We start from the raw sequence: 27,895 nt of genomic DNA, 5'->3' as shown, positions 1-27,895 counted from the left end.
GGGGCACATTTAAAACTAATCGGAGAAAGTTCTTTTTTACTCAACGCACAATTAAACTCTGGAATTTGTTGCCAGAGAATGTGGTTCGTGCAGTTAGTATAGCTGTGTTTAAAAAAGGATTGGATAAGTTCTTGGAGGAGAAGGCCATTACCTGCTATTAAGTTCACTTAGAGAATAGCCACTGCCATTAGCAATGGTTACATGGAATAGACTTAGTTTCTGGGTACTTGCCAGGTTCTTATGGCCTGGATTGGCCACTGTTGGAAACAGGATGCTGGGCTTGATGGACCCTTGGTCTGACCCAGTATGGCATTTTCTTATGTTCTTATGTTCTTAAATCATTCCTGTCTATTCAAAAAGTAATATTCCCAGCATCTCATGAAGTATTTTAAGAACTCCTTCTATATGTTCATTCACCAAGTCCCTCAATATTGATTCTCCATCTAGAAAGATAGATGGAGCTTGGAAGGATCCGTGATAACTCTCTCTGAAACCATAGTCCATAGTTCTTTAAATTTCATTGAACACCACTTCAATCTCAAAATCACCCCAAGCAAGAGGCATTTTTTGATCTGGGTGAATCCATTTTCTTGGCATCAACTCTTGGAACTATTTCGTGCAGTGTTAAGATTCAATTCCTGTTTGACAAATCTGAGGTTATGCTGGTTTTCCTTCTCCTTTCTGGAAAAGTACAAAACTATAGCAATATGTTTAATAAGCACAAAGATAGGAAAATTAGGTTCTTACCTTTGCTAATTTTCGTTCCTGTAGTACCATGGATCAGTCCACACAGCTGGGTTATGCCTCCCCTCCAGCAGATGGAGTCAGAGAGAAAACTGAAAGCACCCCCTAGATATACTGGTGTGCCACCTGCGATCCTTCAGTATATGAGATATCAAAGCAGAACAAAGAATCCAAACAACACAAATGCCACCCCCAAAATTTCCAAACTCAACTGAGAGTAGCGTATCATAGAGGTCAGATCAAACAGTAACCTTCAGAAAAAACAGACAAACAAACAGAACAACAAATGGTATAGGCAACAAACCACAAAACAAAGGTACAGCGAAGAAACGCTGCAACTGTGGCGTAGAGACCTGAAAGAAGAGAATAATAGCCGAGCGGACTCCCAGAAAGAAACGGGCGGGCGTCTGGACTGATCCATGGTACTACAGGAACGAAAATTAGCAAAGGTAAGAACCTAATTTTCCTTTCCCTGTACGTACCAGGATCAGTCCAGACAGCTGGGATGTACCCAAGCTGCCTTAAGTGGGGTGGGACCCTAAGAGTCCCGCTCGAAGCACGCTGCTACCAAACGACTGTGAGGACGGACCCCTGACATCCAGGCGATAATGCCTGGCAAAGGTATGCCAAGATTTCCAAGTGGCTGCCCTACATATCTCTTGGGAAGAGACCAATCGATTCTCCGCCCACGAAGTCGCCTGAGCACGCAACGAATGAGCCTTAAGCCCATCCGGAACAGATTTACCGCAGCCAATGTATGTGGACGCGATGGCCCCCTTCAACCACTGTGCAATCGTAGCCTTAGATGCCGGCAGCCTCTTCTTGGGCCCATGCCACAACACGAAGAGATGATCCGACTTTCGAAATTCGTTGGTAACCTCCAAATATTGCAGGAGAACTCGCCGGACGTCCAGACGTCGCAAGTCCTTACCTGGAGGAGACCGCAAGTCCTCCGTCTGGTTGACATGAAACGCCGAGACCACCTTAGGTAAAAAGGACGGCACGGTTCGCAAGGAAACACCCGAATCAGAAATACGCAAGAACGGTTCCCTGCAAGAAAGAGCCTGAAGCTCCGACACTCTCCGAGCCGAGGAAATAGCCACAAGAAAAACCGTCTTGAGGGTCAGATCCTTCAACGAAGATGAGTGTAGAGGCTCAAACGGAGCCACACACAAACCACGTAGTACCAAATTCAAGTTCCAGGAAGGACAGGGAAGCCGAAGAGGATGACGCAAGTTCCTAACCCCTCGCAAGAACCGAGCTACATCTGGATGACACGCAAGGGAAGACCCGTCCAACTGACCTCTTAAGCATCCCAGAGCCGCCACCTGGACACGAAGCGAATTATACGCCAACCCTTTTGTCAGGCCCTCCTGCAAGAACATGAGGATCTGAGGAACCGTCGAACGCTTAGGCGTGATACCCAAACCGGCGCACCAAGCATGGAAGACCCTCCAAACCCTAGCGTAAGCAAGAGTAGTTGAAGACCGACGCGCTCGAAGCAGGGTAGACACCACCGCGTCCGAGTAACCTCGTTTCCTCAACTGTTTCCGCTCATAAGCCAGGCCGCCAGACAAAATCGATCCGCCAGCTCGAAAACCACTGGACCCTGACTCAGGAGGTTGGGAAGATGACCCAACCGTAGAGGGCCGTCCACCGCCAGGTTGACGAGATCCGCGAACCATGGACGACATGGCCATTCCAGAGCCACGAGAATCACCGGACCTTGATGGGACTCTATGCGGCGTAACACCTTCCCCACCAGGGGCCACGGTGGAAACACGTACAGAAGGATGTGACGGGGCCACGGCAGTACCAGCGCATCCACTCCTTCCGACGCGTGCTCTCTTCTTCGACTGAAAAACCGCGCCGCCTTCGCATTCGCCCGAGTTGCCATAAGATCGAGGTGTGGAATCCCCCACCGCCGAACAATGAGCATCATCGCCTCCGGCGAAAGCTCCCATTCGCCGGGATCCAGATGTCGTCGACTGAGGTAGTTCGCCTGCACGTTGTCTACGCCGGCAATGTGGGAGGCCGCTAGCCGCGATAGGTGGCGTTCCGCCCAGGCCATCAGCAGCGCGGCCTCCATTGCTACCGCACGACTTTTTGTGCCTCCCTGCCGATTTATGTACGCCACTGTAGTCGCGTTGTCTGACAGAATTCGTACCGCCCGGCCGCTTACCAGGGGAAGGAGGCGACGCAAGGCTAGACGCACCGCCCTGGTTTCCAGGCGGTTGATGGACCACGCGGACTGGCGTGCTGTCCAGGTGCCCTGAACAGCTCGGGATTGGCAGACCGCCCCCCAACCAGAAAGACTGGCATCCGTAGTCACCACCAGCCAAGATGGGGGTTCTAGGGTCACTCCTTGGAGCAGGTTGTTCGGATTGAGCCACCAGGCGAAACTGGAGCGGGCCTCCTCCAGTAGAGGGAGTTCCAGACTGTAATCCTCTGATCTGGGATCCCATCGAGAAAGCAGAGATCTCTGTAAGGGCCGCATATGCGCGAAGGCCCATTGCACCATCTCCATAGTAGATACCATATGACCAATAAGCTGTAAGAACATAAGAACATAAGAAAATGCCATACTGGGTCAGACCAAGGGTCCATCAAGCCCAGCATCCTGTTTCCAACAGTGGCCAATCCAGGCCATAAGAACCTGGCAAGTACCCAAAAACTAAGTCCATTCCATGTAACCATTGCTAATGGCAGTGGCTATTCTCTAAGTGAACTTAATAGCAGGTAACGGACTTCTCCTCCAAGAACTTATCCAATCCTTTTTTTAAACACAGCTATACTAACTGCACTAACCACATTCGCTGGCAACAAATTCCAGAGTTTAATTGTGCGTTGAGTAAAAAAGAACTTTCACCGTGGGAGATGTGAGATCCAGCAAACGTCGGACCAGGGCCATGAGATTGAACATGCGCTGATGAGGAAGAAAAACCTTGCCCACCGAGGTATCGAAGCGCGCGCCCAAAAACTCCAGTTGTTGAGTCGGTTCGAGTCTGCTTTTCGCGAAGTTGACTACAAAACCCAACGACTGAAGTTGACTCACTACCAGGGAAACTGCTCGTTTGCAAGCCGCGTGCGACTTTGCTCTGATGAGCCAATCGTCGAGGTAAGGGTGCACAAGTACCCCCTGCCGACGCAGAGAAGCCGCGACCACGACGAGCACCTTGGTGAACACGCGCGGTGGCCAGACCGAAAGGGAGGGCACAGAACTGGTAATGGGACCCTAGCACCATGAAGCGTAGAAACCGTTGATGACGCTCTCGGATACCGATATGGAGATAAGCCTCCGTCAAGTCCAAAGAAGCCAAATATTCTCCCTTGTGGACGGCCGCAATAACAGACCATAGAGTCTCCATCCGAAAGCAAGACACTCGCAGGGCCTTGTTTACCCCTTTGAGATCCAGGATGGGTCGGAAAGTACCCTCCTTTTTGGGAACCAGAAAATAAATGGAATACCGACCTGTTCGCAACTGGTCCGGCAGAACCGGAGTCACCGCCCCCAGAGCCTGTAAGTGATCGAGCGTCTGAGCTATAGCCAGCCTCTTTTCCATCGGACCGCACAGCGATACCAGAAAAAGATCCCGGAGGGGACGTACAAAATCCAACTCGTAGCCGTACCAGACCACGTCGAGGACCCATTGATCCGAAGTTATTTTGACCCATTCCTCCCAAAACCGGGACAGCCATCCTCCGATAACGGGAACGGAGGAATGGGCCTGCGCACCTTCATTGCGCGGGCTTAATGGCAGGAAAGCTTTGTGAGGAGCCTCCACGTTGAGGCCTCCTGCCCCGAAAGGAAGGAGACCAAGACTGGGTTCTTGTAGCCTGTTGTCTCTGGGAAAAGGCACCTCCTCGTCCCGCATGAAAACGCCGTTGACCCCGAAAACGAGCCCTAGCATTCCCAAACGTCCGTGATTGACGCGGCTTATCCTCCGGCAACTTATACACCTTGTTGTCGCCCAGGTCCTTAATAAGCGGATCCAACTCCTCCCCAAAAAGCAACTTGCCCTTAAACGGAAAGGAGCCTAATCTCGCCTTTGAGGTGGCATCCGCCGCCCAACGACGGAGCCACAGCAACCTCCGAGCCGAAACAGCCGAGGACATGATGCGGGCCGAAGTACGCAGTAAATCATATAATGCATCCGCGGTATAAGCGACCGCAGCCTCCACACAATTGGCCTGCTCAGCCTCCCCCGGAGGAAGCTCCTGCGTGGTCAGCAACTGCTGGACCCATCGCAGGTTTGCCCTCTGCACGAGGCTGCTGCACGCCGCCGCCCGGACACCAAGGGCCGCCACATCAAAAATACGCTTCAGCAAGATCTCCAGCTTACGGTCTTGAAGATCTTTCAAGGCTATCCCCCCAGTAACAGGGATAGTCGTATGTTTAACCACTGCCGTGACCGCCGAATCCACCGCCGGTGTCTTTAGGAGTTCCAAAGAATCCTTAGGTAAGGGATATAGCTTTTCCATAGCCCGAGTGACCCTCAGAGAAGACTCGGGCAGCTCCCACTCCTTGGAAACGATTTGTAAGACCTTATGATGGAACGGGAAGGTTTGAGGAGGGGCCCTAATCCCCGCCATAGCGATATCCCCCGTCGAGGTGTCAGCGTCCTGAGGGGGCGCCGTGAGCTCAAGCTCCTGGAGGACGTGAAGAATAAGGGAGCTTAATTCCTCCTTGCCGAATAGACGCAGGACCTGGGGGTCATCCCCCTCCACGGGCAACTGTTTGTCCGCCGCAAGCAAGTCTGGCGGATCCAGGGGAGTCAAAGCCGGATCCGCGGCCTCTGTGTCCTCAAGCTCTCCCCGTGGGCGGGGAACACTGGTCCCTGCGGACCCCCCACCCCTCGGCTTTCCCTGGGGCACGGAAGGTTTAGGAACCTTAGGGGGAGGAGGGACCTCTGCCTCCCAACCGGCTTCAGCCTGCAAAAAGGCTTTGTGCATCAGCAGCACAAAAATCAGATGAAAAAGGAACCGACCTTTTTAAATTTTTTTGCAGAGATCCCGAGGGAGTAGGGGCCTGAGGGCTACCCAAATCAGCCGGGGACCGTGCGTTTCGCTCGCTAGGAGAGGGGGGAGGGAAGTATCATCTCCCGAAGCCTCCGGGTCCGACTGCCGCGTGTTCAAAATGGCCGCCGCACTGCTCCCCGAGGGAGGAGGGGCCGGAAAACGGCTCGCAGAAGCGCCGCAATGCCGCGGCGAAAAAGACAGCCCCGAATCGCTGCGGTCAGCGCTCGGCCCCCGGGAGGGTCCCTTGTCCCCGGGAAGACATCGGGGACAAAGGCCCTCCCATGAGAGTCGCGCCCCCGTACCCGCACAGGCCACACAGGCCGAAGATCGAGGCATCGCAGGACCAACACGAGCAGCAAAAAAGAATGGCGCCAAAACTGAGGTGAGCAAACGTCTCACCCGCACAGCTCGTCGGGTGGCTCAACCACCCCCTCCGGGGTCCGAAGAGGCTCTGGCAGGCTGGGGTAACGAAAAACCAATCCACTGCCCGTGTTCAACAAACCAAAGTGGCAGAAAGGAAAGGCTTTTACAATTCTTTATTTTTTTATTTTTATTTTTTATTTTTTTAAATGAGACCCCCTTCAGGGTTGGGACCCCTGGAATCAGAGGGGGTGGGTGACCGGCCCACCGGTAAGCTCTCCCCCAGCCTCAAGGACAGCTAACCCGGGAACTGTCACAGGGCAGAGCCCTATGTGCCTGCCCCACACTGAGCTGAAACCGCGCTGCAAGAAACAACAGCTACACGAACAGACAGGAGAGAGAACAGAAAGATACCAAATGATCTTGTCCCTCTAACAAAATTTCCCCTGTCTTTTCTTTTTTTTTTTTTTTTACAGTACCACAAACTGACCAGACCAGGACCGCAGGTTATGCCTCTCAATCTGCTGGAGTCAGAGAATATACTGGAGGATCGCAGGTGGCACACCAGTATATCTAGGGGGTGCTTTCAGTTTTCTCTCTGACTCCATCTGCTGGAGGGGAGGCATAACCCAGCTGTCTGGACTGATCCTGGTACGTACAGGGAAGTTAGTTTTGCTAAAGATACAGTGGTCCTGCTGATAACTTCCCAGTCAGAAAAGAGGGGAGAAAGAGTCCATCTAAATTTATTTATTTGTTTTTATATACCAATGTTCGATCTAGCATATTACAACGGTTTACATTACAACAGTGTTCAATAAGAGTGAGGCTTATTTTACATTGAAACTTTGTATCGACTGCAACAATATAGGTTAGGTTAAAAGAAGTGGGAACGACATGGCTTAGAATCAGGCAGGAGTAACAGGTAACAATAGATTGTAACAAGTAATAGTGGCTACAATATGGCTAAGGTTCATAAAAGAGTAACAAGAATTTTAACAGATCGGTTTAGGGAAGTATACACAAATTTTATAAATAGATTCCATGGATGGAATAGACTCAGTAACATTTGTGGGACATTGAAACTTTGTATCGTCTGGTACAATGTAATTTAGGTTAAAAGCAGTAGGATTGACATGGCTTAGAATCAGGCAAGAGTTCAAGGTAACAATTGGTAGTAACAAGTAATAATGGCAACAACATGGCTTAGACTGATAAAAGAAGAACAAGAATTTAACAGATTGGTTTAGGGTAGTATATACAAATTTTATTATTTATTTAGAGGTTTTTATATACCGATGAACGTTGGGAACATCTCATTGGTTCACATTAAACGAAAACTCAGCAACAAGCACTTTACAGTGAAACAAAGAACATGTGTATATAAAGCAAGGGAAACATAGAACAAAATATCAGTTATCTATTCCATCCATGGAATCTATTAATAGATTCCATGAATGGAATAGACTCAATGATTGGTGATCATATTAATAGCGAGTAAGGAAGGTGAAGGTGAGGCATTGTCTATGCAAATATAGTGGAGTGCAGTTTGAGGCGAGGGGGAGGAAAAAGGGAGGGGGTGAGGGAAGGGGGTGGGGGGGGGGGAGAGTTGTGCAGTGGGGAGATGGAGCAGTGCGGTAGGTGGAGGAGGATTAGGTAACGGACGGGAATGCTTTTTTGAAAAGTCATGTTTTGAGGTTATTCGAAAAGCAAATCCAGCCACACACCCCCTTGACCATATTCCAACAAAGTTCCTAAAACAAGTCTCAAACATCATCGCCAAGCCAATTGCCGACATCATTAACCTCTCCCTGGAACAGGGCATTTTCCCAGACAGTCTCAAATCCGCAATCATCAAACCTATCTCCAAAAAACCGAACCTAGACATCTCAGACCCTGCCAACTACAGACCAATCTCCAACCTGCCCTTCATTGCCAAGATCCTGAAAAAACTGTCAACAAACAGCTCTCCGAACATCTGGAACACCACAACATTCTAAACCCGGCTCAACATGGTTTCAGAAAATTCCTCAGCACAGAGACACTCCTAGCCCTCACTGACTCCATTCTCAGAGGTCTGGACAAGAACATATCATACCTCCTGATATTCCTTGATATCTCCGCCGCATTCGATACCATCAACCACAACACCCTGCTGACCAGACTAGAAGAAATTGGCCTATGTGACACCACACTCAAATGGTTTGCCTCATACCTTTCCAGCAGGTCCTACTCAGTAAAAATAGAATCATCCCAATCCAAACAATTCCCCCTACCACACGGCGTTCCCCAAGGATCATCCCTCTCCTCAACACTGTTCAACATCTACATGCTCCCCCTCTGCAACCTTCTTTCTAAAAAAGGACTTACATTTTACATATACGCAGACGACGTACAGATTCTACTCCCTCTCAAATCCTCCCTTGAAAGCACACTAAAAACCTGGGACACCCACCTGTCTGACATAACTGCTCGCTCAGCTCTCACTCTCCCTCAACCTCAAAAAAACTGAAATCCTTCACATCTCCAACACCCCCAATCGCCATCTCAATCATCAAAGCCCAACAACCCTACCGAACCATCAACTAGCCCTTACAGCTAGAAACCTCGGAATCACTCGATACAGAAATCAACCTCAAAAAGCATAACACCACCATAATCAAAGATGGATTCTTCAAGCTCCAGACACTCAAAAGACTCAAACCGCTGCTCTTCCCATGCAACTACAGAACCGTCCTCCAAACTATAATATTCTCAAAACGTGACTACTGTAACTCCCTTCTGCTCGGCCTACCCACAGCCATAATCAGACCGCTGCAGCTACTACAAAATGCAGCAGCCAGATCCATCGCAAACCAAAAGAAGTCGGATCACATCACCCCCATCCTCAAGGAACGCCACTGGCTACCCATCGCCTTCCGGACACAACACAAAGTTCTATCCCTCATTCACAAGTCACTCCACAACAACAAACTGGATTGGTTAAACACGCCCCTACGATACCACACACCGCAACGAACCCTCCGATCCTCTAACACTGGTCTTCTCCACATCCCCACCCCTAAGGAAGTACATCTAACCACGACAAGAGAACGCGCAATCTCCATAGCCGGACCTTCCCTCTGGAACAGCCTTCCAGCTCAACTAAAATCCGAACCCTCAATACAGCTCTTTAAAAACACCTAAAAACCTGGCTTTTCAGGCTAGCCTTCCCCCAATGAGCATACTCCCAACCACCCTATCATTCTTCCTTTTTAGCCCTGCCCCTGTTAGCATGTTGTCAGACCCCGTCCCCGGTCACATGCTACTCTCTCCACCACGTCATTTTAAGGCTATCCAATCCCTTTAAATTGCGCTAGAAGAATTCACATATAATTGTTCATCCTTTTTATATTCCCATTTTGTTTCCTTATCCCGTTGCTAAACCTCAAGTTTCATTTCGTTGCACTATTAAAAAAAAAAGTTTCACTATAAGAAATAAGTACCCCCCTGCTTATTTCCTTTTTTGTTATCTGTAAACAGATGTGATATCTTTGATCTAATGTCAGTATATAAAAATGTATAAATAAATAAATAAATGATGTTTAGAACCCATTTGTCCGAAGTTATCTCGACCCATCTTTGGTAGAAGAGGGCAAGTCAACCCCCTATATCCTCTTCCTGTGGATGGGTAGGCCCATTCTCATTGTGGAGCACGGCTGAAGCCTGCCCCTGGGTCTGTTCCCCTCTTGGTCTGTCTGCTCCGAAAGGGCTGGGACCTTCCGGAGGGACGATGTGCCTGGAATTGCGAGTTCCTGTAGGGTCTAAAGCACTGCAATCCTCTGCCCTTGGTTCTTCTGGGGGAGGGACTCTGACATCTTTTACTCCTATCTTCCAGTAGCCGAGGCACTGGGAATTCGCCCCATTTGCTGGCTAACTTCTCCAATTTGTTTCCGAACAAGAGAGATCCTTTAAAAGGCATTCTTGTGAGATTCGCTTTAGATGTCACGTCCGCAGACCAAGGCACTACCACTACAGAGGCAACGCCCCTGGCTGAGGTGCGCACCAGGTCTGAGCTTGCATCCGTGAGGAAGGCTGCTGCAGGTTCCATCATCTAACCAGTATACGTTCCGGAGTTATTTGCCTCTCTCGAGAGGAGCAAGCAGGAACGCACCAGTGCACAGCAGGAAGCAATCTGCAATGTCATTGCGTGAATGCTTGCTTAAGGATGGATTTCAATCATCTCTCCTGAGTTTTCTTCAATGCAGCCCCTCCCTCAACGGGACTCGTTGTTCGCTTTGAGACGGCGAGTCCTGTTGTTCGCTTTGAGACGGCACAGACCATAGCGTCCACGTTCGGGAAACACAGGCATTCCTTGGTCGCTGGTTCTAGAGGGTATAGGGCTTCCAAGGCCCGACCCCCTTTGAAGCTGGCCTCTGGGGCATCCCATTCCATGTCAATCAGTTCCTGGATGGCTTCCATCATTGGAAAGTAGCATGAGGCCTTACGAAGGGACACCAAGATGGGGTTCTTCTTTGGTTCCGCCATAGGGTCCGTGCCAGGAATACCCAGTGTCTTCCAAGTATGGGAAACAAGGGCTGGTAATTGGTCCTTGTGGAAGAAATGAAGCATGGTTTGCTATGGTTCCATTCCTGGAGGGATTTATCCTTCATTCAGGGAGTCACTCATCATCTGAGGTGTCTGGGTCCCTGTTAGGGAAGTTCTTGGTTAGGGAGGCCTGTCTCGAGGCATCCAAGCCGGGCCGGGAGGATCTTGTGCTTCCGGCAGGGGTTGAGCCTGGGGCACAACTGGGGCTGATTGCGCCTGAACAAAGGCTTGCAGCCCTTGGAAAAATTCCAACCAGGAGAAAGTCCCTGGGGCCATGTTAACCCCAGGGGGAGTCAGAGTAGGGGCTCCAGAGGTGCCCTCCTGTGGGGAAGCCATCTCGGAGATGCATAGTTCCGGAACCATCTCCCGACAGTAAGGGGTCAGGCTTTGGTTCCCCCTGGGCTTCTTCGCAATGTTGACACAGGCAGGACTCCAATTCAGGATGCGCAGCTCTTATGTGGCAGGCTGTGCAAAGCAAGTGCCTTCTGGCCTTCTTGGGTGCCGGTGCAATTGTCTCTGTGTTTGCATGCATGCAGTTGTAAACGCGGCTGTGCGTGTAGATATGCGCCCGGGTGTGCTCAGTTGTGCGCAAGTCAGGCGCATCAGCCGCCTGGCCTGCCCGGAACGTACTGCCGGTTGAGAAGGGAAGATGGCGCTAACGACCCCTGCCTGTAAGATGGCACCCCCCGAGGATCTCCACGTGTGTGAACCCTTGCACCGGATCGGGGCCTAGCCCAACCAAGGCTGCTCAACCCAATCGGTGCTCCCTTCTAACCTCGCTGGGGACAGATTCAAAACAGCAATCTGAGCTCTGGAGACCGGAGACCTGAATTTAAAGATTTTTTCTTACCTGGTCTCGACACTTACCGATCGTGTGTCGGACGGTCTCCAGCTGCGGGGGGGGGGGGGGGGGGGGGGGGGAGGAAGTTACCTTCACTGCCATGCTCGTTTCTGCACCCACTGCCTTTCAGCCACACTGGGGGCTAAGTCCATGCCGGGAACCGGCTACCTGACCAAGGCACATCTCTGAGGGATATCTGAGATCAACCTCAGGAATTCTCGACTGGGGGAGAGACCCTTAGGTATCACCGCAGGAGAGCGGGGCACAATCTTCCTTAAGGTAAATTTTGTTTCTTCTTTGCTGTAATTCTTAACTATTCTAGTGTGTGGGATAGTGTCCACATCTGCTAGGAGATGGAGAGATACTGAAGAGCTGAGGTTACTGCAGGGGTATATCTAGAGTGACATCAGCTTTGAAATCTGACTCCGTTTCCCATCTGCTGGCAGAAGAGCACAATACCCATTGGTCCTGAGTCCATCTGGCTACACGCTAGGAAATACCTAGTACCCAGTTTCTCAACGTTCTCCTGCTAAGGAATGCCTCGAGTAAGAAGAAAAGAAAGATCGCAAACCTAGTCTACCCATCAATAAGTACTAATGCTATCACTATCTCTTCCTGTCTAACATTAACACTGCTCCTATTAAATGTTCAATCTCGTAAAAAAAAAAAATTCCATTGATTAATGACCTAGAGGGCCTACAGCCCACTATTTTTTGCATCTCTGAAACCCGGCTGACTGACAAAGATAATGTACTCCTAAACCAAATTTTCCACCTTAACTACAAAATATTTCACTTCCCTAGACCTAAACCAAAAGGTAGGGGATTATTTGAGATTAACCCACCCTATGAAGTGGCAACTGTAAAATTTCATCAATTAAATGTAGAACTTGTCTACTGCCCTCCAAGTTTACTCCAAAAAGACCAGAATCTACATTAATTATAGGAGACTAACCTCCAGGTTGACAAAACACCAAGAACCTCAGCTTGAGGAATGTTTTTAGAAGCAATCAAAGCCTTGGGATGGTCACAATTTGTTTCTAGAGTCACTCAAAGTGGACACACTCTAGACCTAATATTTGCCAATACAAATACCTGCCTAATCAACCTCACACACAATATTGCTCTGGTCTGATCACCAATTAATAAAAGCGGATATAGCATTCACAAAGCAAATCCACAATAACAAAGATAAGCTTACTTTTACCTTCAGGAAAAAGACAGAAATAGAAGTACTAGCATAAATAATAGAAAAAAAGATCCATGAACTAAATCAAAACAATGACACATTGACATTTGATTCCTGGATCAAGTTAATCAATGACATAGCTGAAAATCTTAGTCCAGTCCAGACGAAACCTATTAACAAAGAAAACAATAACTTCAAACACAAGAAGCCAAGGCACAATGATGAATTAAGAAGCACTAAACTGACTAAGAAAACTACAGAAACAATGGTGGAAATGCCCACCTACTGAATCCCTAGGAAAATATAAATCTTTCCTTATAAAATTCCATACACTAACCAATAAAGTAAAAAAGAATACTATGCAAAATTCATGGAGTTATATTTAATTCGAAACTGCTATTCGAGACCGTAAAAATCGTAATCTTCTACCTTGAGAAACTACAACTTCACAAAGACCTCTTGAAATGAATATGCCACTGCGCTCGGACAAAATCATCAAGTTGAAAAAACAATTCACTGTCAGTTCTCCAACAAAAACATCAGAAGATTCAATTGACATAGTTAAATGGGCCACATTTGACAGAGTATCGAAACTTGAAATCAGTCATATCATTAATAAAATTAAACTGGCTACACACCCGCATGACCCAATACCAGCTAGTTCCTTGAAACAAATACACCATGTCATCCCTCCGACAATCATGACCTTCATCATTCACTATCAGAAGGAGTTATACCACATGAATTATAACAAGCAGTAATAAAACAGATCCTAAAAAAATAAGTCTGGTAGAAATGATGACTGGGACAACTATCATCCAATATCCAACTTACTGTTTCTAGCAAAGGTTTTTGAGAAAGCAGTGTTATCACAGCTTGTAAATCACCTGAATGATCAAAATATTCTCTACTCAAACCAATTTGGATTTAGGAAACACCACTCAACTGAGACACTACTACTCTCATTAACAGACTTGGTATTAAAAGGGTTGAAACAGATGAATCCTATTGCCTTGTGCTAATTGACTTAACAGCCACATTTGACACTGTAGACCATAACCTGCTATGCCATCAGATGAGAAACATAGGGAATGACAGCATGGTTCAGAGATGGTTCACTTCATTCTTATCCAACAAAACATTCCAAGTCAAACTGGGCAACCACACATCTGACACCTTCCAATATGATACAGGTGTCCCTCAAGGATCAGCCCTTTCAGCAACACTATTCAACATCTACATGCTCCCACTGTGTAAATTACTAATGAATCTAGCAATAGACCTTTTCTACTAATATGCTGATGACTTACAATTTTACATACCATTCTCTAGAGCTTTTGAATATACAGCGTCGATACGCTCTACATATAAGAAAGCAATAGAACAAGAACTAGCTCAACTTATACTAACATTAAACCCTAAAAAGACAGAAATCATCTGGCTGAGTAGAAACTCATTGACAGTTAAACCACCTGCCCTAGACCTGGGTAATTTTCAAATAAATCCCTTAAATCCTAAGGTATACAGTTAGATGAGAATCTCACAATGAAAATGCACATCGGTAAATTAATCAAGACAGGTTGCGCCAAGTAATGTATTCTACATTGGTTGAAACCACCATTAACTCTTCCAGACTTCTGTACTATACTTCAAACTCTAATCTTCTCAAATCTTGACTATTACAGCTCCCTACTATTAGGTCTTCCAGCAAGCCACTTAAAACCACAACAACTATTGCAAAATGCTGCAGCAAGACTATAAATAGAAACTAGGAAATATGATCACAATACACCAGCGCTGATATCACTGCATTGGCTACCAGAACAATCCAGAACCTACTATACAGCATTAACAATAATATTCAACATCATTCATGACAATAATGCCAGATTATTAGGATTGACACTACAACCTTACAATCCTAAACAAACACTAAGATCTCAAAATAAAGGACTATTGTCTAGTCCTGCAATACGGTGCACACATCTGACACAAAGAAAAGATTGAGTGTTTTCCATATCAGGTCCAAAGCTCTAGAATTCTCTGCCTGAGGCATTGCGTATTTTACTAGACAGAAAGAAATTAAAAAATGAATTTCAAATGTGGTTGTTCAGGAACGCATATAATTTAACCTAGAAACATCAGAATATACAGAACCACAAACAAGGACATAAGATATTAATTAAACCTTGAAGCATAAATCAAACAAGAAAATGCAAGATCCTCAAAACTCACTAAGATGTGAAAACCATAACTTCGTATTTACATTATCCAAATTCTCTGCCTTTTGTACTAGATCAATGTGAATATGTACTAGAAAATTGGATTTGATAGATTTGATTAATGCCTATCTTTGCAACCAATCCATATTTGTCTGTTAATTGTGTCATAATTATGAATGTCACGTTGTAAACCGCTGTGATCTATAAATGGAACGGTATATAAAATGTCTAAATAAATAAAAAATTCCTCAAGCTGCTTGTGCTTTCACTACTTTGAATACTTTTGTGTCATTTGCAAATCTGATCATTTTACTGGCTCCCTCTTTAGATTGCTAATGAGTAAGTTGAACACTGGTCCCAGTACACATCCCTGAGGCACTCCACTATTCACCTTTTTCCACTTTCCTATTTTTTGAGCAGTTACCAATCCAAAATACGACACTGCCTTCTATTCTATTACTTTTTAGTTTCCTGAGAAGCCTCATGGAGGGCTTTTTCAAATGACTTCTGAAAATCCAGATACTCTAGACTGGCTCACTTTGATCCACATATTTCTCCATCTTCAAAAGATGAGAAATTTGTTCTTCCCTAATAGCTTCCTTTCCTTGAGTCCAGCCAACCAGACCAGTCTACACACATGTGTTATATCCACCAACAAGCTGATGGAGACAGGCACTAACAGGTTTGTTGATGACACCCCATAAAAGTTCCCATGCTGACCTCAGCCCATCAGTATTTCCTCTAACAAGCTAAAAAACCAACTACAACTATCCCACCTACCCACCCCTCCAACCAGGGAGCTTCCAACAGTGACACAAAACAGCTGAAATAGTTTAAAATATACTTCTAAAAACAGATTAATGAAAACTTACCACTCATCTCCAGAACAGCAAATATATGACCCTTCACCATAAGTAAAAGAACAGCTGAAAAACATGTTTAGCAGAATGAGGGGGGTACTAGTCTTGAGGAAAGAAAAGTATCAGTTAAGAAAAAAATGTTTCCTTCCTTTTCATCCAGCCAAATCATCCGGATGCATGGAATAAACCAAACAGGATGGATAATGCCACATCTACTCAAGACCTCTGAGCCAAAAGCAGCCTCCTCTCTGACCTGAACATCCAAACAATGATGCTTCAAACATGAATGCAAAAACGACCCATGTTGCTGCTTTACTGATTTCCAGTAGCAACACCTAAACATTGTTCTGCCCACAAAGTTACCTGTGCCATAGTTGAATGCACTCATTCTTTTGGGAAGTGGCAAACCATTATACATGTAAGGCTGCTGCAATCACTTTCTTAATCCAACACGTTAATGATACTTGAGACACCATTTCCCCCTTTCTGACTCCACAAAACAAACATAAGAACATAAGAAATTGCCATGCTGGGTCAGACCAAGGGTCCATCAAGCCCAGCATCCTGTTTCCAACAGAGGCCAAAACCAGGCCACGAGAACCTGGCAATTACCCAAACACTAAGAAGATCCCATGCTACTGATGCAATTAATAGTAGTGGCTATTCCCTACGTAAACTTGATTAATAGCCGTTAATGGACTTCTCCTCCAAGAACTTATCCAAACCTTTTTTGAACCCAGCTACACTAACTGCACTAACCACATCCTCTGGCAACAAATTCCAGTGCTTTATTGTGCGTTGAGTGAAAAAGAATTTTCTCCGATTAGTCTTAAATGTGCTACTTGCTAACTTCATGGAATGCCCCCTAGTTCTTCTATTATTCGAAAGTGAAAATAACCGAGTCACATCTACTCGTTCAAGACCTCTCATGATCTTAAAGACCTCTATCATATCCCCCCTCAGCTGTCTCTTCTCCAAGCCGAACAGCCCTAACCTCTTCCGCCTTTCCTCATAGGGAAGCTGTTCCATTTCCTTTATCATTTTGGTTGCCCTTCTCTGTACCTTCTCCATGACAACTATATCTTTTTTGAGATGCGGCGACCAGAATTGTACACAGTATTCAAGGTGTGGTCTCACCATGGAGCGATATAGAGGCATTATGACATTTTCCGTTCTATTAACCATTCCCTTCCTAATAATTCCTAACATTATTTTTGCTTTTTTGACTGCTGCAGCACACTGAGCCGACGATTTTAAAGTATTATCCACTATGATGCCTAGATCTTTTTCCTGGGTGGTAGCTCCTAATATGGAACCTAACATCGTGTAACTACAGCAATGGTTATTTTTCCCTATATGCAACACCTTGCACTTGTCCATATTAAATTTCATCTGCCCAATCTTCAAGTCTTGCAAGGTCCTCCTGTAATGTATCACAGTCTGCTTGTGATTTAACTACTCTGAATAATTTTGTATCATCCGCAAAACAGATGATCCAACTTTCTGAAATCACTGGTGACTTTTAAATAGGTTAAAAGCAACCTTTTCACATCTGAACAATGGAGTTGATCATCTTCTAACTAAAGAAGTCTCTTTGAAAATGAGGGAAGCACCATCTGGTTAAGATGAAATAAAACCACCTTTGGAAGAAAGGAGAGAACTGTACAAATATTTACCATATCCCACATGAAAACAAAAAATAGCTCCCTGCATGAAAGTGCCTGCAATTCTGAAATCCTCCTAGCCAAACGACTGCTGCCAAAAAACATCATCTTAACATTGAGGTGTCTATGTCCTTATGGGTTTAAAAGTAGAGCCCTACAAGAAGGACAAGACCAAATTTATATTCTAGGAAGGTATTGGACTTATTGGAGGCCTAATGCATTTCACTCCCCATAGAAAATGGGATACATCTAGATAAGAAGATAATGGTTTATATAAGACTTGAGCCCTATTAACAAGTGAAGGCTGCTACCTGAACCTTTAAAGAATTGAGAGCTAAACCCTTACTCATATAAACATAGAAATGACGGCAGAAAAGGACCAAATGATCCACCCAGTCTGCCCAGCAAGCTTATGTTTATGCCATTATCTGCTGCACTCTGCAGGATACCCCCATGCTTATCAGTTTCCCAGACCATAAAAGTCAGGGCCCTCAGATGCTGATTGAACCAATTTCCCTTAAACCTTGCTGTGGAAGCAGAGAGAAATGTTGGAGTTGCATCAAAATTATCCGGCTTAGTGACTAAGGGTAGTAAAAGCTGTATCAGCAAGTTATCCCCACATTTATTTGTTCCCCAATCTGTAGAAGTCAGAGCCCTCATTGGTTTCTGTCTGAATCTAATTCCCCTTTTCCCATTGCTGTTGAAACAGAAAGCAATACTGGAGTTGCATTAACAGTATCAAGGTTTGTTAAGGGTAGCAACTGCCACACCAGTAAGTTACCCCCAGGCACTCTCTTCTTTATTTCCATCCTCTAGCCTTTAGGGATCCATAGTGTTTATCCCATGCCCCTTTGAATTCCTTCACTGTTTTCATTTTCACCATCTCCTCTGGAAGGGCATTACAGGCATTCACCACACTCTCGGTTAAGAAATATTTCCTGACATTGGTTCTGAGTCGTCCTCCCTGTGGTTTCATTTCATGACCCCTAGTTTTACTGATTTCTTTCCAACGGAAAAGGTTTGATGATTGTGTTATGCATCATTAAACCCTTTCAGGTACCTGAAGTTATGTATCATATCTCCCCTGCACCTACTCAGAACCTCTTGCAAGAAACTTAAAATGCAAGATACTGAGGCACCTCTGGGTGCAATCTACTTAACTGAACATTAATGCTCAAAAACTCACCAAATTCTCACAAATGTCAATTAACTTCCTAGAACAAAAGAGGGTATTCACAACCTCATGAGAATACCCCTTTTTGATCAAACTCTCTCAAGGGCCAGTAAGACAAAATCAATCTAGATCTTCATGAGTTACCAGGCCTGAAGACTGTAGATTCCTGTCCTGAAGAAGCCCCAATGGATCTTCATCCAATAACTTGAAGTCTTGACCAATCGGGAGCTGCCATGATCACAAGTCCCTTATAATATGAGTTCACTTAAGAGAATAGCCACTGCCATTAGCAACGGTAACATGGAATAGACTTAGTTTTTGGGTACTTGCCAGGTTCTTATGGCCTGGATTGGCCACTGTTGGAAACAGGATGCTGGGCTTGATGGACCCTTGGCCTGACCCAGTATGGCATGTTCTTATGTTCTTCTTGTCTTCTGGAGAACCCAGATCTTTCCTTTGGCTGAAAATTCTTTTTACCTTTGCATTCTTGCTAGTTGCGATAAGATCCACCAGTTGTTCTCCCCTCTTGAGCATAATTTGATCGAATGCCTCCAGCTGAGATAGTCTGTCTGAACATTTTATAAGCTGGTATGTGATGCAGAAATGGCCTTCATGTTTCCCCTCTGCCCACCATAGCAAAGGATCTGCTTTCTTGGACACTTGATGTCTATGTGCCTCCTTGAGGACTTACATAAACCAATGTAGTCACATTGATAAAAATGTCCGCCTAATTAAGGAAGAGAGGTGCAAGTGCAAGAAAGCCAATCAAATCATTCTGGTTTCCAAATGACTGATAGACCACTTGGTTTCTTCCATTGATCATGTTCCCTGAGCCACAAAACCTAGACAATGGTCTCCCTATTCCAACAGGCTGGCATCTGCTGTCACCAACACCCAAGATAGATATTCTAGATCCACACCTATCTCCAAATTCTTGGTCTGCAGCCACCACTGCAAGCTTAACCTTGCCTGTTCTGGGACTAAGAGCCTCATAGTAACAGAAGATCCTACCAGGGCAGCAATGTTTTCTGTAAGGGTCTCATGTGCACCCTTGCCCAAGGAACCAGATATAAGATTACTGCCATGGAACCCAAAACTGGAATATAAGTCCACACGGTAAAACTCCTGAATGCTAAGAAGGAGCACACTCAATTATGCAGTTTCTGAATCCTTTGAACCATCAACCATACACGACCCAACTTTGAGTCTAAAAGAGCTCCCAGATATCCCAGAGGTGTTCAGAGGACAGCAGGATGTTAGTCCTCACACATGGGTGACAACAAATGAAGCCCTGATGCAGAAAATGTATGTCAAAGTTTCTAGAACTTTGATTAGGCACACTGAGCATGCCCAGTGTGCCCTATACCATGAGTACACACGGGGTCCCTCTCCAATCTTGTTACAGAATTATAATTAAATAAAAATGGGAGAAACCTGACTCCACGGGGTGGTGGGCGGTTTTCCTAAGGACTAATATCCTGCTGCCTTGGAGAACACCTGTTACAGGTAAACAACTCTGCTTTCTCTGAGGACAAGCATGCTGGTAGTACTTACACATGGGTGAATACCTAGCTACAGGCTGCCCCCAACACTCTTGAGAGTGGATTTGACCACCACCGACTTGTTGATCAGATGACGCTTATCAATCCGGCAGCTTTCTGAACAAGGTAAACCCTGACTGCCTTCTTATTGACGGGAGGCACTGTGAGGGGGTGTTTCCATATCCTCAGCAGCAACTCCTTAAGAATCTCATATACCAGGACCTCCACAAGCTCCTTAGGAGGCTCATGAACTGGAGGATCTCAAGTATTTTGTACCTGGCAACCTCCTCTGTCAATAACTGAATTGGGATGGCTTCTGCCATCATCCTCACAAAACCTGTGAAGGTTAAGTCCTCAGATGGAAACTTCCTTCGCTCCTCTGATTTAGCAGAGCTCTGCTCTGTTAAGATCCAGTTCGAGTCTTATGACTTCCTTGGTAGTTCCTACTGTGCCTTCTCAGCCAAAGATGGCTAGGTGGGAATCTGACCCCCAATTTGGAAGTGGCCTCTATGGTGAAGACTCCGAAGCGTCATCCACCCCAGGGGTCATTGGGCTCCTCATCCTCACTGTAGGTTACAGGGGATTGGCCCTAGGTGCTTGGCCTACATCCAGAGATGAGACTTTGGTAGAACTGGATGGAGGGGAGGGGGCAGCAGCCTTGGCGTCTCCACTGGCCTTTGTGGAGCTTCCTCAGAGGAGGAACCAGCGACGACCATATTGGTAGGGGGAAGCCTCAGTGCCCTACCAGGCACCAATGCTGTCCCAGGAACCGACACCAGCTGGGTCGGTATTACACCGATGAGCATGTTGAGCTTCCCTAGAAGCAGTACAAGGACGAGCAGCACTGGTTCCAGTGACGGTGCCACAGGACCAAAATCCTGCAGTCCCTGTTCCACCAATAGTTGGTCTCGACGCTCCAACTCTTCCTCAAATATTGCCAATGCCAAGACCGGCTATGAGGAAGGAAGAGTAACCAGATCTTCCTCGAACCCTTGAGGTGGATCAGCAACTGGCATCAGTACTCGTAGAGACCATTGCGGACCCCTGGCACTGATGGAGGACCTGCACTCCTCGCCACGGGATCGCCCTGGGGGCATTGCTGCAAAAACCAGTGCATCCCTGAACCTGGCACCGTGCATGGACAGGGACAAGTGCCGATGCTTCTTTGGCTTCCCTCAATGCTCTACCTGGTCATTCCCTGGTGCCAAGTCTCATGAGTAACCTGGCGTTCTTGGCCTGGAGATAGACAATGGTCAGTCTCCGGCACCCCTGTCCGCCTGCGACATCAATGGAACAGATGGTCCCAACTATGTCAATGCCTCGGTGTCCATCTGTGCGGCTCTCCTTGGTCCTTCGATGCTGATGAAGTCAATGGCTGACTTCTTAGACCCAAAGAGTTGCTTCCCTATTGTCGAGTCAAAGTCGACGTCCCTTCAAGGTTATCTAAGTGCATAAGCGGCAACCCCAGATGTCATGCGATGCCCCTAGGCAGAGGACACATATCTCTGTAATTGACATGCTCATCATGGCATGGGGACATCGCCAAAAACCAATAAGCTTGATACTTTTGATGCAACTTCAACATTATTATTATTATTATTTAATTTTTATATACCGAAGTTTCATGAGAACATATCACATCAGTTTACAATAGTTAACAAATATTCATTTAAAAATCTCTGCTTCAATGGCAAGAGGCAATAGTTAAATATTCATTTAAAAATCTCTGCTTCAATGGCAAGAGGCAATAGTTAAATATTCATTTAAAAATCTCTGCTTCAATGGCAAGAGGCAATAGTTAAATATTCATTTAAAAATCTCTGCTTCAATGGCAAGAGGCAATAGTTAAATATTCATTTAAAAATCTCTGCTTCAATGGCAAGAGGCAATAGTTAAATATTCATTTAAAAATCTCTGCTTCAATGGCAAGAGGTAATGGGGAATTGGATGCAAACAGCAACCAACAAGGGCCCTGACTTTGACTGTCTGAGAAACTGATAAAGTAGGGGGGGGGGGTGACCTATATGGCGTGGCAGATGCAACCATAAGATTACTGGGTAGACTAGATGAACCATTTGGTCCTTTTCTGCCATCACTTCTATGTTTCACTTCTATGAAAACTGGATGAAACAAAACGGACTGCAACAAAAGAAGGCGGCGGCGGGCTTTCGATGGCTGGCGGGCACCAATGCACCTCCACCAAGGGAGAATCGACTGTGAAAGGAAACGTACCCAAATTCTCGAAAGCCCTCACTAGGAGACACAATGGGGAGGCACAGAGAGGGACCTGGCAATGGAATGTGAAATACCGCCCCCGCCCCCCCCCCCCTGAAAAACGCAAGAAATAAAAGTTTTCCACAAGGCCAAAAAACAGCCAAAATGAGCGCTCTCACACCACGATGCTTAAAGATCCGCGGATAAAGAAGCTGGAGAGGGACCCCACATGGACGCATGGTATAGGGCATGCTGGGCATGCTCAGTGTGCCTAGTCAAAGTTCTAGAAACTTTGACATAAGTTTTCTGCATCAGGGCTCTATCTGATGATGTCCCCCATTTGTGAGGACTACCATCCGGCTTGTCCTTGGAGAAAAAGGAACATCAGAAAATAAGCAGAAGAAGGTGCTGTGTCTTTAAAACCACATGCAGCAGCGTATCCACAACAGAAAGAGCAGTCTTCTGTAACCACAGGATGAAGGAAGGTGGCTCCAGCTCCCTAGCCGTTCCAAGATGGCTGCCATTCCTACTGCAGCAGCAAGCACTATGCGACATAGACGACCTCACCAATGTGGTCCCCCTTCCCTATCAGCCGAATCAGTGCGCTGCCCAGCCTCCTTATCCTCTATACAAGTCCTACAAAGAGATCCTTCCCCAGCTAACTGCTGGTGAACGTTACACTCCACACAGAGCGTGGACATTTTCTCATGCTTCTGAGCTTCACTGTCCTCTGATGAACTAACTGCATTCTGAGGAAACTAAAGGAGAGAACCATAAACGGAGAGAACCATTCTCCTGGTGCCCCAGTGCCAAATGAGCACACACCCATTTTCTTTTCTCTTAAAGTTTAAAAAAAAAAAAGTTATCAAGAAACCCCGATTAGAAGTAGTCAAAATTAAAGAAAACCTGCATCCTAAGGGGGTAATTTTCAAAAGGATTTGCATGTGTAAATGTAACATACTACCATAGCAATTTTTCAAAAGCGATTTTCTCACGTAACGTGCATTTACATAAGTAAATCCTATAGACAATTCAATGGCATAATTTAGCAAATTTCAAAAGCTTACTTACTTGAGTAAAGTGCATTTACTCGAGTAAAACCCAGTTTTACTCAAGTAAATGCTTTTTAAAATCAGGCCCTTTGATTTTTTTTTAAAGACTTGTTCAGGACAGAATCCTGAATAAGGGATACAAAAACAAGAGTAGAAAAAAAAAAAGGACGTGAGGGACATTGGGAATCAGATTGGGGGCTGGAGGAGGAAGAGGAGCCACTCACAGTACCAGACCAAAGCCCAATCCAGCCAATTAGAAACCCCAGGTACAGGGCTATGCTTAATCGAGGGAGGGAGTATGAATCACCTCAGCAGCTGAGCATCCAAATAAAATTCTTGCTCACCCAGTCTAAGTTCAGAGTATAGAATGCTCACCTACCATCTGCCGGAGCAGGCCGAGGTCAGCACGGGAGCCTATAAGGGGTGACATCAGCAAGCCAGTCTATCTCCATCTGCTGGTTGTTAGGCATAGCCCATGCATTTAAACTGGTCTGACTAAAGAGGAATTATCTTTGCTAAATCTATGAGAGGGATCTTGGGGTGATAGGTTTTGGGGATCTGAAGATGGTGATAGCTAAAGCCAGAAGAATACTGAGCTGCATAGAGAGAGGAATAACCAGTAAGAAAAAGGAGGTGATATTACTCTTGTACAGGTCCTTATTGAGACCTCATATGGAATTCTGTGTTCAGTTCTGGAGCTTATATCTCAAAAAGGATAGAGGTGGTCCAGAGAAGGATGACAAAAATGGAGTGGAGTCTGTATCGGAAGACCTGAGGAGAGGCTGAAGGATCTGAATATGTACACCCTGGAAGAGAGGAGGTGCAGGGGAGATATGATACAGACCTTCAGATACCTAAAATGTTTCAATGATGTATGGACTTCGAACCTTTTCCATTGAAAAGAAAATAGAATTAGGGGTCACGAAATGTAACTCCAGGGGGAACAACTCAGAACCAATGTCAGGAAATGCCCTTCCGAAGGTGGTGGTGAAGAAGAGAACAGTCAAAGAATTCAAAGGGGCATGGGATAAACACTATGAACCCCTAAAGGCTAGAGGATGGAAATGAGAAATGTGCAGGGAGGTAACTTGCTGGTACAGTGGTTACTACCATTAGCAGAAGACATGGAGATTATTATCCTTAACAAATATGCTTTGATGCCTTTAAAAGAACTGCAACATTGCTCCTCGCTTAGACGGCAGAGGGATAAGAGGACCTGGATTCAGAAAACAACCGAGGGCCATGTCTTCCATGGTCTGGGATACTGTTATGCAGAATTAAGTAAAAAGCCAGGATTGCTTCTACGGCTAAGTCCTAAAGGAAATGATGAGAGCATTCATGGGGGTAATTTGCTGGTGAGGTGGTTACTAGCTTTAGCCAATAAGCCTTGATACTTTTGATACAACTCCAACATTGCACTCTGCTTCAACAACAGGGGAATTGGATTTAGACAGGAACCAATGAATGCCCCGACTTTTACAGTCTGCAGAACTGATAAGCACGGGGTGGAGGGTAACCAGCACAGAGCAGCAGAGTGATTACCCTTTACAGAAGGCATGGGATTACTACCCTTAACCAATAAGCCTGGATGCTTTTGATGCAACTGCAACAAAAAAAACCAAAACAAAAAAACCCTGAAACTCTGTTTCAGAGTGGGGTGGGGGTGAAAGGAAAGAGAAATTTGTATTCAGAGACAACTGACATGAGCCATGACTTTTTTTTTTTTACACAAACTAGGGTACTGATTGCGCAGACATTAAGGAAAAAATACAGGACTGCTTCTACAACCAAGTCCATAAGCAAAGCACATCAAGCAAAACTGACTGATACATAGGGGTGACCAGCACAGTGCGGCAGATACTACCATGGGAAACTTGCTGGGCAGACTGGATGGACCACTGGTCCTTTTCTGCCATCATTTCTAAGTTTAGGTTTGCTCTGCCCCATTAAGCCATATTTATCCATTGAGTTTCTGGTGATCTGTTTTGAAATAATATAGAAAGACTGCTGACTGGGCTTAAAAGAGTATAAAAGGTCCAGAAGCCTTGATAGGACACTTGCAAACAAAAGTCCCAAATGGTTTTAAACATAAAAATGCTGGATTTGGATCAGACAGCTTATATAAGACCTTTCATAAATTAAATCTGGTTAGTTACATATTACCTGCTTCTGGTTGCATTGTAGCATTCAATTACTATGCTGGAGAATATGAAATTAAAATTTTACAAAAATATCTGAACGGCTTTGTCATATGGATGATTATCCTGCCAGTACAGGGCTGCACAGAAAGTTTCCCTCAAAGCTTAACCACTTAATGCCACTACTGTACAAGCTAAGAGCACTCAAGTGATACACAATCTTTATTAAGTATATTCTTTGATGTTATGCCTCATTACTTCTATGATCCGAATAGGTCTCTCAGCCAAGTCACTTGGAACCTAAAGTGCACATGGATCCTTGAGGCAAGACCCAAATTTGAGTCTTTTTAGCCAACCCAACGTTTGCTGCCTATTTTCTTCCTTGGATCTTGCACATTTTCATTATAAACTTTCACTTCACCAAAATACAGATTGCAACAGCTCAAACTTACCAAGACTCGTTCACTCATGTTCTGTCCAAAGACGAATTTGCTGCTTGATGCTTCTGTACTGTTTGTGGAGTTCTCTAAACTGAAGAGAAATGTCCAAATTAATAGAGAGGTATATCTACCAAACATATCTTTTTCAGAAAACAACACATATCACATGGCAGCATTCATACATGAAAGCCCAAATGTCAGGTAGCATCATTTTTCTTCAAAAATTAGTTTTAAAACCCCACAAAACTGTATGCACTAAAACCTTCAGGGGGTCAATTTTCAATCTACTCACCTTGGTACAAAATTCATGGGTACTCTTTTCCACCAATTTTAAAGGGAAAATAAGCATTGATTTTCCCTTTGAAAATTATGACAAAGTACTTGCACACTTTTGCACCTACTTTTAGTGCAGCATAATTCTGCCAGACAATTATATGTGCAAATATGAGGCTTCAATCTACAAGTGTTATTTCTGGAACATGCCCAGAACACCCCCATCTCCTCCCCAATCTGGCTAGAAGTTCCTGCCGTGGAACACTTTTTAGCCAAATTGCAGGAGGACAATTTTCAGAAAATGGCTGTGAAACTTCCTAACCCCGAGGACTGATTAGGGAAAATTAAATTTTGGGTAATTGATATACTTTTCAAAAGTATTCCTTAAATCAAATGGATAGAAAAAGATTGTTCAAATGAGCTTTGGGTTTATAATTATGCATTTGCTATAAGCCCTGTAAGTAATATTTTCTTAGACTGTAAATTAAAAAGCTCTAATTGCATTCTTCTTGCTTAATACATCATTGATGAAAACACAAGGAGCAGGGAAATCAGGAATTTTCTTACCAATAATTACATTTCTTTTCTATGAACTTTGACAGCTCTCTCTCTTTTTTTATGAGACTTGGCCCTTCAGCTCCATCAACAGAACATATATAATTCTAAGTCGACAAGAAGAACTGAAGTAGCCATGACGCATGGGTGGCATCATCCGATGGCACCAAATGGATCCTTCACTCTTAGCTCATAGAGCTTTTGCTCTAAGCAATATGCATGGGAGTTCTCGTGAGGGCCTTTCCTCATGAACCTCCCATCTTTTTGTCTGAGCTCCTGCACGGAGGACATGTAGCCTCTCCAACATATTTGTTTTTCAAACTTTGTCAAGTTTCTCTTTTCTTTTTCGTAATTCATTTACTGAAGTCGTTTCACTATTTTGGTATCTCAACCAAGATAGTGAAGTTATTTTGCTATCTTGTTTTGCTATCTGAACAGCACTTTTCAGTGCTACCAGCAACAACAACAAAAAAAAAAAATGAAGAAAGAAAGTTAAGATCATGACTGGCTCTAAGAAGGCCACATTCGGCAGCTTCAAAGACTGAATGTGTGGGAGGAAAATGGCCATCACCAATGGCCATGACATTTGCTATCAGTGTCTGGGGCCAGACCACAACACACCTAATTGCTACTATTATGATGGGACGTCTCTGAGGACTGAGGTCCAGAATCTGGAAAACAGAAGAGATACACATGTTGATGAAGAGTCGGAGTCTGTCCTCTTTCCAGAGTGCAGCCTTGAGCTCCCCCAGTGCTGAGTTGAGCAGCAGCTCCTCAAGCAAGGATCCCCCTCCAGTGGCAAAGACTTCTGAGCCTGACACCCCAATGGGAGTGAGCAAAAGCACTGAAACACTACAGGAGTCCTTAATCTTTTCCCAGCACATTAAAAAGCACAATGTGTTGGACCCAGCAGCACAGTCTGCACCAACCTGTCCATCTTGGCACCACTGTATCGAGCCCCAGAGCCACCGACTCACTAGGTTCTTGGCACACAAGCTCTCGACACCATAGATGCAGCTTGATGTA

At 45.3% G+C, this 27,895-nt stretch overlaps 1 protein-coding gene across 3 annotated transcripts in view; it reads right to left on the bottom strand.

The window, feature by feature from the left end:
* RANBP3 (RAN binding protein 3) overlaps positions 1-27,895 on the bottom strand; it is a 399,749-nt gene that overhangs the window by 117,984 nt on the left and 253,870 nt on the right. For all 3 annotated transcript variants that reach the window (XM_029614911.1, XM_029614912.1, XM_029614913.1), the window contains one exon: positions 26,054-26,132. In XM_029614911.1, coding sequence (XP_029470771.1) covers positions 26,054-26,132 — 79 coding nt within the window. The remainder of the gene's footprint in view (positions 1-26,053; positions 26,133-27,895) is intronic.

The sequence above is a fragment of the Rhinatrema bivittatum genome, chromosome 8, assembly GCF_901001135.1.
Source record: "Rhinatrema bivittatum chromosome 8, aRhiBiv1.1, whole genome shotgun sequence".
Lineage (NCBI taxonomy): Eukaryota > Metazoa > Chordata > Amphibia > Gymnophiona > Rhinatrematidae > Rhinatrema > Rhinatrema bivittatum.
This window is presented reverse-complemented; position numbering and strand designations above follow the sequence as displayed.